Below are 11,230 nucleotides of genomic sequence, written 5' to 3'. Positions count from 1 at the left end.
GATGCACACAGACTAAGCGAAGGGCGGACAGACGACACACAACGCACGGATACATGGATGGATGGTTGAATGGATGAGTTAATTATGGTGATTAAAACATTGATTTGATAGATCAGTTGATGAACGAAATAAAATATGGATGGATGGACTGTATAGGTTTATTAGAAGTCTGAGTTGATACCTCAATGGAAGGACGAAATGCAGTCAGACTGGATGGATGGCCTTGTAGGTTTATTAGTTTTTAGAGCGCGGATGAAATGTGGTCTGGGAGGATGGATGGATGGGTGGATGGATGGACAGACTGTGTAGGTGTATTAGTTTTCAGAGTGTGGATAAAATGCGGTCTGGGCGGATGGATGAGTGGATTGATGGATGGACGGACTGTATAGGTTTATTAGATTTTAGAGGGTGGATGAAATGCAGGTTCGGAGGATGGGTGGATGGATGAACTGACTGTGTAGGTTTATTAGATTTCAGACGGTGGATGAAATGTGGTCTGGGAGGATGGATGGATAGATGGACGGACTGTGTAGGTTTATTAGATTTCAGAGAATGGTTGAAATGAGGTCTGGGACATGGATGGATGGATGGATAGACAGACTGTGTAGGTTTATTTGAGCACTGAGTTAATATGGCAGTGGTTGGGTGAAATAAAGTCTGGGTGGTCGGATGGTGGAATAGATGGAGTGAATGAACGACAAATTATTAAATGGCGACGTTGGTTTAAGACAAGAGTGGCCTGAAAGTGAGATGAACACTCGCAGCATTAATTAAAAGGCTCTTGTTTTTTTCGTCTGTAAGCAATGATGGTGAATGGGAACCCTGTATATACGTCCAACCAATATCACGCCATTTTGAGCACATATTACAACGTGGAATAGGTTTCTCGGATAACAATCGCATAGCATAGGCTGAGGGTTGTGAACTTTTGGCCACAAAAGCTCTCTTCTACATATGTTCCACAGTTGCACTCTCCACAACCATCCTTTCCGTCTTTCGTTTGTCTTTTGGTGATTTCATGGCATGTCACATGCGCATTTCGAGCGATCCCATTTTGAGGCAATTACTTTTTCTTTCTTTTTAAAACAAAAAGCATCACAAGACAAGTATGTTTGTAGGAATCACATAGATTTGGTATTTTATTTTAATAAATTATGTCTTCCTAGCATCACGCTGCACACACGTGTGAACTTGTGAAAAAACACTTTTTAGGGTGCAAAAGTATAATTTTATTGAGACTAGGAGCAATCTCTAAGTTGAAAAGTAAAATGGGGGGCCAAAATAATAAGATCCGGTCCATTGCAAGATAAAATGTCTGGGTGATTCTTTCGGCTTGGTATGCCATGTTATGCAACTTCTCCGCCTCCATCTCCCCCTCAAGTGCGCCTCAACGCTCACCCAAGTCGCTATATTTCAGCTGCTAAACAAGTTACAGATACATTTTGTTTTACAGCTCCGTCATCGATTTTCGCTTTTCTGAATCGTTAAAATTATTTAAGGTAGGAGTTTATTGGAAAAGCTTTGCCTTTTAATTGGAATATACATACACGGATTGTCAGCAGTTGCTATAGAGACAAAAATTAGATTACTGAAGCGTAATAAAGCATTTGGTAAAAACATGAAAGTAGTTTTAATATTTTACTTACGAGCCCATATACACAGTGAGCATTTTATTAAGTTAAGACAGGTCTACGATAGGGCAATAAAATACGCGTTATTCATGAACCAATATCCAGATGGTAGGACAAGCTTCGCCGCCATTTTTCTCCCTTTTCTAGTGCAAAAATGAAAGCTAGAAATACTTAATATAGTTAGTTAGTATAAGTGTTTTAAAAACATTAGGTTACGAACCAGTGTAGGTCTCTTGTGTCAGAGGAAAAATGTGTATTTCCACGCATTTTAAAACACATTAAGTGGAGCACCTCCTAAAATATAGCTAATCCGGAAGAAAAATATTTTTGGCTGTCTGACTTCTTTTGCAGATGGATTGGGCAGTTTTGAACTAAATCATAGCTAGTTTGAGATACTTAAATTGTATATTAGTACCTCTTCGTATGTGTTTCTTATTTCCCTTTCTGAAGGATGTCAAACTAAATACTGGGACTATATACTTTATGTTTATGTCCCAGGTCAATATGTGAAAATGAAAAATGCTTCAACGAAATATGCGAGATATATGTACACACACGAACCCACACGTTTAACGGTTTAATGCAAATACACATCTACTTGTCTGATGCAGGATTTTCCTATCCTTTTTTTTGTAAAAATAAAAAGGGAAGCAAATGTATAACGAACTCTTGTCTCTAATACTAGATGGTGGAGCTTCTTCAATTGTAAAATAGACGTACAAAAAAAATGTCAGCAGCAGGAGAAAAAAAAACACAGCGCCCGGCACAGCTCAGTAGTAAAAGAAAGTGTTGTGACTGAGCGCTGAGTCGTGTGGGTTGCGCGCAGGCGCAGTGAGCACAGCCCCTCGGCTAATGCCTTTCAGGCTTCAGCGGGAGCTGTCACCCGTGACGTCAATCATCCGGCGCCGGCCAATCAGCGCGCGCCGTTATTGTTCAACTCTCTGGGCCGTAGAAGCGCCCATGAATCTCTATTCAGGGTCTCGAAGTCTCCTGCTGCTGCCTCTCAAGCGTATGGGATCCCACGTACGCATTAAAAAGAAAAAAAAACTTGACGAACTTTGAAACAAAGTTGTTTTTTTTATTATTTTCCTGCTGGCAGGTGACTTTAGATTAGGGGCGATGAGTTTTGACGCCTGGGGGAGTCCGGGCGCGGAGCCTGCGCTCTGCGACCGCAGCCCGGCGCTGAGATTAGTTGACTTGGCAGCGGGGGCTCACCCCTACCACCACCACCACCATCATCATCATCATCCTGCCCCTCCGAGCATGACAGGCTTCCCGGGGTTCGGCGCTTACCCGCACGCCATGGCTCCCCCGCACCCCGGGGAGTGCGCGGGGCCGGCTCCCCCGCTCCGGCCCGAGCACCTGGGGCAGCAGCAGCGCCCCGCGGCCCTCAGACTCAGCCCTGCCCACCACCAGCTGCACCACCTGCACCAGCCGCAGCACTACCACCACTACCACCAGCAGCAGCCGCTGCCGCCGCAGCAGCAGCAGCACCCCGGCCACTCGGGAGCCTTCCTCCCGGCGCAGCCGGCCGGCCCCTACTCCCTGCCTCACCCGGCCCAGGTGCTGTCCGCCGGCCGGGATCTGCTGCTGCGCCCGGGGCGGCCGCAGCATGCGCCCCACTCTCACCAAGGCATGTTTGTCTCAACAACAGGTAGCTGCTCCGGCGGGCACCATGGTCAGCAGCGCTCCGAGGCCGCAGCCTTCCACCACCACCACCACCCCCTCTTCTCCGGACTCCACCACGAGCAGCCTGCACACGCAGCCCCAGGAGGCCACCCCCTGAACGGACAAATACGGCTCGGGCTACCTGGAGACATGTACGCGCGGGCGGATCACTTCAGTCCAGTGCCGCCTGCCCGGACGGAGCCTCTCGCCCCCACCGCCGCCCTACACAGCTACCCCGGCATGAGCCTGAACGTCAGCGGCCCGGGCGCCTTCTTCCGCTACCTGCGGCAGCCCATCAAGCAGGAGCTGCTGTGCCGCTGGATCGAGGAGGGCCCGGCGCCCCGGAGCCTCTGCTCCAAGACTTTCAGCACCATGCACGAGCTGGTCACGCACGTGACTGTGGAGCACGTCGGGGGACCCGAGCAGCCCAACCACGTCTGCTTCTGGGAAGAGTGTCCGCGGGAGGGCAAGCCCTTCAAAGCCAAGTACAAACTGGTCAACCACATCCGAGTGCACACGGGCGAGAAGCCCTTCCCCTGCCCCTTCCCCACCTGCGGCAAAGTCTTTGCAAGATCGGAAAACCTCAAAATTCACAAAAGAACTCACACAGGTCAGTACCATCGTCCTCCCTTGCATTGCCACCGTTATTCCATCAATAGTTGCATCATTTGAGTTTTTTCCAGTTTTTTGTTTGTTTCTCCAAGCACATTCCATGGGTAGTCTTTTCCATGTGTTATTAACTTTCTTACACAGTTCTGCATGGTATATGTATGCTGTTTTCGTGTCCTTTTGTGTATGGATGTGGCACCATAGTGCACTTTTGAATCTCTTTACATTTTCAGATCGCTCTTTTTAGATTTGTTTAGATAAACGTTTGCAGAACGTGTCTAAAAAGTACACTAATATGTGGCTTTCTTGTAAATGTTTAGTTCCTGGGTAGAATTTGTGCAATTGGTTTAATACTGTATTCCAGGGTATCTGTTTGGTGCACGTTATACTAACATCTGTCAGTTCTGAATGGAGGTTTGAGGTGAACTGTGTGCACAGACACCGGAGCTCCGAGGACTCCCTGTATGTATAATTAATGTCATTTCTTGAGAAAGCGCATCCTCGGATCTCCTAGTCTGGGCCATGCGGTTATATGGTACCGCAGATTCAAAACTGGTCTTTTCTTCCCTTTCAGCAGACTTTCAAAAGTGTAGTATTTTCCAAAACTGAAACAAAGTAGCAAACACCACGAAAACAACATAATCCTTCCAGGCACTAAACTTCTAACCGCAGCTACCGGAGCAGCCGGGTGATGAACAGAATGCACACTTTAGATGAAATAATGATGTTGCGCATGCGGAGGTGCCCACTTTCTGCACTGTGGGGAATATCAGCGTTTGTAGCTGGATTGCGGTTTTAAGCACACGTGGTCTCTTTAGTGTTTTTGTTGCTTTGTCGTGTAGACGTGCTTTAGATATCCCCTTTCTTCCGTGTACACCGCCTGGATTCCGCTTGTAGCGTGGCCAAGCCTTACAGGCTGCAAGCCCCCGTCTCCACCCCGCCCTCCACAAGCGCACACACACCACCACCACCACACCATCCCCGAGGAAGGCACAGTTAGGTAAACAACCTAGCAATTCCTTTGAAGACCCCGGCTTTGATGTCGAGGAAAGGGGTGCCATGAAATATTGGCCGCAACTGTCTTCCTTCTGTTAGGTACATTTAGGGCGTGCTTAGATCTCTTTACGTGTATTCCAGTCTGTGACATTAACGCGTGCTCCGGTCTACATAGTAAGCAGTAGCACGGCCCACGGACACTGTTTTATTTTCCTATATAGGCATACATAGTTATCAAAGTGTCAGAACGTGTTTGAGCGCCTTGAAGAATAGGTGTTGTCTAGAAATCGTTTTTTTTGTTTGTTGATGAAGTGGTAGCTCCTGAGAAAACAAAACAAACCAGGGTCTTGCTCAACAGGTGCACAGGGAAAGAACAAAAACAACGCAAACGGGATCACACAAACACACTCGGTGGAGAAACATACATGACCCTTTCATAAAGAAAGGATGAAACGTGAATGTGGAGGTTGGATTCAGGAACCCTGCTTGTACAGTTTAACCGTTGTTATGCTTTCTGGTATAAAATGGCCGATTGGGCTCTTTTGGGGACAAGGCTACACGTGTGCAACGGTACATTATGCCACACGATTATGTGTGGAGAGCAACAGGAATGGTGCTGAGATTTGTGTTCGTGCTGACATGCCTGTGCGTGTGCCTGTGTGTGTGTGTGTGTGTGTGTTGGTGGTAGACCAGTAACTGGTACAGATACGAGCCGTGTTATAATATGGAGCCAGTGTGTAGCAACAATACGGTGTGTGTGGGAGTGAGACATAGGAAATATGAGTAAAAAAATGCATAATGGATGTGGCAAAAAACAAAGTATGCGTGTGAATGAAGGATAGACAGACAGACATAGACAGACAGATAGACGGACATGTAGATAGATAGATAGATAGATAGATAGATAGATAGATAGATAGATAGATAGATAGATAGATAGATAGATAGATAGATAGATAGATAGATAGATCTTTCGATTCATACAGAAGGTGTGTGCTTAGTAGTGCTGTGCACGTGTTTGTGCGCATGTGTCTGTAAAGAAATACAGTGGACATGACAAATTGTGAAGTATGCGTATATGAGAAAAAATACGTGGCTTTTGTGAGATACGAGATAAAGTGGGCATGTTTGTATGTTTGTGAATGTTTTGTCATAAAACTTACAGTGCGTAGTGTGTAAAAAGTGAGTGCATGTGCCAGTAAAACAGCAGTGTGACGGCTGTGCCAGAAACTAGAAAATTCGCGCGTGTATAGGATAAAACGTAAAGTATGCCTGCGACTCAAGATAAAGCGTGTCTGTGGCCAATATTACGCGCGTGCGTCTGAGCACTTACGCGTGAGCGCGTGATAAAAAAAATGAAACGCGTGTGCGGCATAAACATGAGATGAAACGTGTCGTCAGACAGTTTGTGACAATGGAAGACTATGGCGCCCCCTCTGAAAACCCCCTCTCCGCTCCCCGGAGAGGGAAGAAGGTGTGGAATGAATGGAGTCGCGCGAGGCGCTTTGACAGATTGAGCCAGCGCGCACCCTTCACCTGGGTGCACGGCGTGCTGCACGGCGGCGTGCTTTATGCGCGCCCCCTCCCCGGGGGCTCTTAACTTACTGCTTGCTTGTTCTACACTAACGTGCCTGATTGCTGGTTTCAGCGCCAGAGGCTCGGGGTCAAACTGTTTTTTTTATGTAGAGCTGCACTTCCAGGGCGCTTATTGGTAAGCAAGCGCGCCTCCCTGTACCCACTGAAGATATGTCTACAAAACCTGCCCCCAGTCGAGGTGTTACAAGCAGCATCGCTTCCTTCGAAAGCCACATTTGGAAACGTGAGGGGCGATAGACCAATGGGCTTTCATTCTGATTGCCGCAGAAGTCTGACAAACGAATTTGCATGAAGATAATTGAAAAGAGAAGGGGGGAAAGAACCACTCCCCAATAAATTATGCCGAATTCTAATCCATAAAAAATGTTACCCCGTCTGGCTAATGGGGAAGCGTCGAAGTCACTAGGTTCACAAAAGGGTTAATCCGAGTTCACCCACCAGTAGGGGCCGCCATGCTTTCGGCCCAGACAAAATACACCTGGCTTTCAATTATATCCTACACAGGTTTAGCCTTGATGAGTTTCATGAATCAAAGTTTACATTACACTCATGGTGTAATGACAACGAGCTGTAAGTATTTGGCCCATCCCTGTTTTCTCCAACGTCGGTTACCCAGTTTTTAGGCATCTGTTACGGTTCCCTTTGAATCTAGCTGGTTGTATGTTTGTGGAACTACGTATCCTTCCCTTGTGAATAACGTTATTCAAGTTCATGTGGAGCATACACTATGTTGGTTTGTAGCTTGGCCTTGAGGAACTCAGGCTTCAAAGGGCACTGCCCGCTCAGACCCGAGTTCAGACCGTCAGAGCCCTGTGCCAGATATTTGCTTCACTGAGGTGCGCTCTGGATCATTTCCAAAAGGGGGCTGATGCACATAGTAAAACATTTGCGCATCGGAGTGACTTCAGTGTGGCAAGAAACAACAATAACACCCTCTTATCTGCAGCTCAGCCCGGCACCACTGTTAGCGGTAATTAGAGCCTTGTCCTAACTGGCAAAACGTCACCGTGGCCTAAAAACGAGCCCTCCGCGGCAACGGTAATTGTAGTCATCCGAAACAGTAGTTTTATTTTAATTAAGCGATTTCGCGAGCAATAGCATAGATGCAGCTTTTTAATTATGGCCTCGGTGGCTTGCCTTATCCCTCAGCTAAGTACAGAGGAGGAACTAGCGCGTGGCAATAGAGAGAGAAAAAATTGGATTTTGGGTAGATTTGGGTGACAACGGCTCACGAACTGGAAAACCTGTCTTTAATTATTATTATTTACAATAAGCACAGTTTGTTATACCAGACAATCAGCATACTTTGGATCTAGTAGATGCAGAAGGTTGGCCATTGTTTAATTTGGATTTATTGACAAAGCGTTATGCAAAACACCACGTCTCCATAACCAAGAACATCTTTACCCGAGAAAAATTACCAAGAAACTATAGGCGTATTTTTGGGTGAGTGGGATTCTTAACCTGTAGTGACCCACAGAGTTAGGGGGGGGGGGTGTGATATGGAGATGTGGGGGTTGCCCGAAATAGATGTAGCACTGGTGCGAAAAGTAACTCAAGTCTTAATAATGGATGCGTGCTCAGTGTAAGAAGTAATGGCAGTCTGGTAATTCTGAAGGGCTTCCTTCTTTTTACATGGCTTCATTGCAACAATACCTTCGTTTTTAGAGCGCCCCTATCCTATGTTAGAAAGACCCCCCACCCCAAACACACGCACATCCCTTCCTATTATCATCGGTTGAAACAGCACTTCCTGTATAACTTTCCAAACTCCAGGACCCCCCCCCCCCCCCCCCCACACACACACACACCTTTACTCTCGGTTTGCTTTACACTGCTCTGCGGTTGCACACATCTATGCTACTCTATCCTCCTGGGATTATTATTTTACCCTCTTAATTGTTCTGAGCGAATCCGTTAACCCGTGAATCGGTGTTTTTGCAGTTTTCAAAGCACCCACTGACGCTAATGTCGACCTCTGTGCTATTTACATGCATACTTTGACTTTGTAACTTCAAGACAGTTGTTGGACTAATGGAGACATAATCCCCTGTGTAAAGCGCCGAGAAGCTATGTGGTAAGCTTTTGGCGCGCCACGACACCTTTTGTAAATTATAGCACAGAGAATGTGGATGAGACCATATTGCCGAATCCCAGCTGTTGCACATTTCTCGCTGGTAGGAACTGTTAAAAATCTAACGTGGCTTTTGACGAGTTCTGTAGGGGTACAGAGATGCCACAACTAAGTGTGTGTGTACTTGGATGGGTGCTGTGAGTGCAGTGACATTCGTGAGTAACAGCCTTGTGTTGCCTTTGTGCTCGTTGCTGCCTGACAAGAAACCTCTGCAGGTTTTTAATGTTAGCTTGTTGCACTTTTCAGGTGAAAAGCCCTTCAAATGCGAGTTCGACGGCTGCGACCGACGCTTTGCCAACAGCAGTGACCGGAAGAAGCACTCTCACGTCCACACCAGCGACAAACCGTACAACTGCAAGGTGTGTGGCTGCGACAAGTCGTACACCCACCCCAGCTCCCTGCGGAAACATATGAAGGTGCACTGCAAGTCCCCTCCCCCGAGCTCGGGCTACGAGTCGTCCATTCCTTCCCTGGTGTCCCCCTCCTCGGACTCGGGCCAGGAGCCTCCAGCCTCCTCCTCCCACTCGGAACCCTTGCCATCCTCTCGGGCGGCCAACCTGAGCGAGTGGTATGTGTGCCAGGGCTCGGGGGCTGCAGGCATGCCAACCCCTCCGAGTAACACGCCGTCCCCGGAGCCCGGGGACACCCGCTACCCAGACTGCGAGCCTAGGCCCAACTACTAGGACTCAGGCCTCCCAGACCGCACCGGAACCGGAAGCAGCGCACCCGAACAGGAAAGCTTCACTTCAAGGGATGGGCCAATACGGAGACACTACACAACAAAGGCAGAACTAAGTGCATTGTGTCCTCTTGGCGTGCTTTTTCAGAAAATATTATTTTAATGTGAGCCATGATTTTCCCAATCACTTCCCCTCGCCTGCCATCTTGTGAAGGGCCGTGATAAACCCATTTCCTCTCTTTCGCTTATATGTTTACGAATCACCACTTTTACACGTTTTTTGTATCAAGGAACCAAAGTGTTTTAATACTGATTTCTAAACAGTGTACAGATTGATCAATTTTAGTAGCAGTGTTTTATTGACCAACAATTTTGATAGCTGGACTTTTCATGTACTTTTTTGTTTAAAAACAACATTTGTTGGCAATTCGTATATAAACGAGGAACTCGAGCTTCTTATTATCATATTGTAAATACCAAATCCCATTATCATTCCAGGTATGTATATTTTGCTCACCCTTGTCAAAAGAAGAAAAAAAATGCCAGCCCGGGCCTAATTGCATTTTTCCCATTACATTTTACATTTGTAAAGTTTCTTTCTTCACGTGTATTTCTTAAACATATTTTGATGTCAGAAAATGATGACCGGGGGAGGGCGTTGGTGGTACCAGGTCAAAATATTCATGAATGTTGTGAGTGACGTTGTGCAGTTTAAAGTCTATTTAAACGCATTTGTACGTTTTTACATTTTCTGAATTAACAGTGGAACACGTAAAAAAAAGTCTTTCTAATCGCAGAACAGATGTCTTGTAAATTATTTTCTCATTTTGTAAATAAAACACTACTGGAGTTGAAACATTTGAAAAACGCATTTTTTTTAAAAAAAATGAGTGCACGTTAGTTAATTCTGCAGACAAAGCAATTCTCATAGTTGCAAGGTTTATGAATTCCAAACCGAGAAATACCTGAATGTGCTCCTTGTTGACGTCGAGAATCCACTTCTGTGCTGTTTTTCCCTTCACACTTTCGGAAATCTCCGGGATGCAGACTTTATAGCGAAGCCTCCAAGGCCTTTTCTCTTTTTTTTTCAGTCAAATCCCAGCGGTAGATGGGCGCCCTGCTCGGTGCGAACAATCGGGCCGCTGTGAGAAATAGAAAGCGGGATTAAGCTGGTATCTGGCCCCCAAAAGTCTGCACAGCTGTAGAAGATACATATAATCCTGCTTAAACCCGATTCCATTCCCAAAGTCTCCAGAAAACAACTTTTAAAAAGAGGCTTTGGCGCCCTTAGCATGCCTCCATCTTTGTAAGTCTTCTAGGCGCATGGAAAATAAAACCTTGCGGCTCACAGCCACACGGCCGAGTTGGTGTCTATCCCCAACGGTTTTGTAGTACTGTATTATACTGGCCGTGTTACCAGACTTTTCTTTCTGAAGCGTAAAATTCTACCTTGGGCCAAAAAAAGTCTGGCATCCGCAGGGGAGTTTTCCCATGGCTCAAGGTTTGATTTTGTTACCCCCTCTTCTCTTATCCATTCTGGTCTTTCTCTCTCTTCTTTTTTTTTACAAACCCGCTTGGTTCTGCGGGTAATCACCTTTAATTTTTCATTTGCTTGTTACAGATGTCCACCCCGTTGCTCTCAAGGTACTGCAGACAGCCGCAGCTGAAAGCCTGAATATTGTGCCTCAGACATCAAAGCCGCCCTTCCACAAAGACCTATTTCTTCCCAACGGTGCATCTTCATGGTAAGTTAGGATTTCTATGGCAATCGGCGAGTCATACTTAAATACTGAAAGACCAAAGTCTGGAGTCTTTCCAGCCTTTTCACCACCGACAAAATATGTACGTCTAACAGGCCTACTCCCCCACCTCCCTGTATACAAGTATATGTAATTTTTTTGTTCGGGAAGAGCTAAA

At 46.4% G+C, this 11,230-nt stretch overlaps 1 protein-coding gene across 1 annotated transcript; it reads left to right on the top strand.

The window, feature by feature from the left end:
- Nucleotides 1-2,403: 2,403 nt before the first annotated feature.
- LOC147683695 (zinc finger protein ZIC 4-like) lies at nt 2,404-10,154 on the top strand. The gene is made up of 2 exons (XM_086944074.1): nt 2,404-3,909; nt 8,881-10,154. The coding sequence occupies exons 1-2, from the start codon at nt 2,751-2,753 to the stop codon at nt 9,315-9,317; spliced, it is 1,596 nt and encodes a 531-aa protein (XP_086800200.1). The 5' UTR covers nt 2,404-2,750; the 3' UTR covers nt 9,318-10,154.
- Nucleotides 10,155-11,230: the final 1,076 nt, after the last annotated feature.

The sequence above is a fragment of the Lissotriton vulgaris genome, chromosome 11 (genome assembly GCF_964263255.1).
Source record: "Lissotriton vulgaris chromosome 11, aLisVul1.2, whole genome shotgun sequence".
Lineage (NCBI taxonomy): Eukaryota > Metazoa > Chordata > Amphibia > Caudata > Salamandridae > Lissotriton > Lissotriton vulgaris.
Note: the sequence above shows the minus strand (reverse complement) of the source record. Positions and strands in the feature narration are given on the sequence as shown.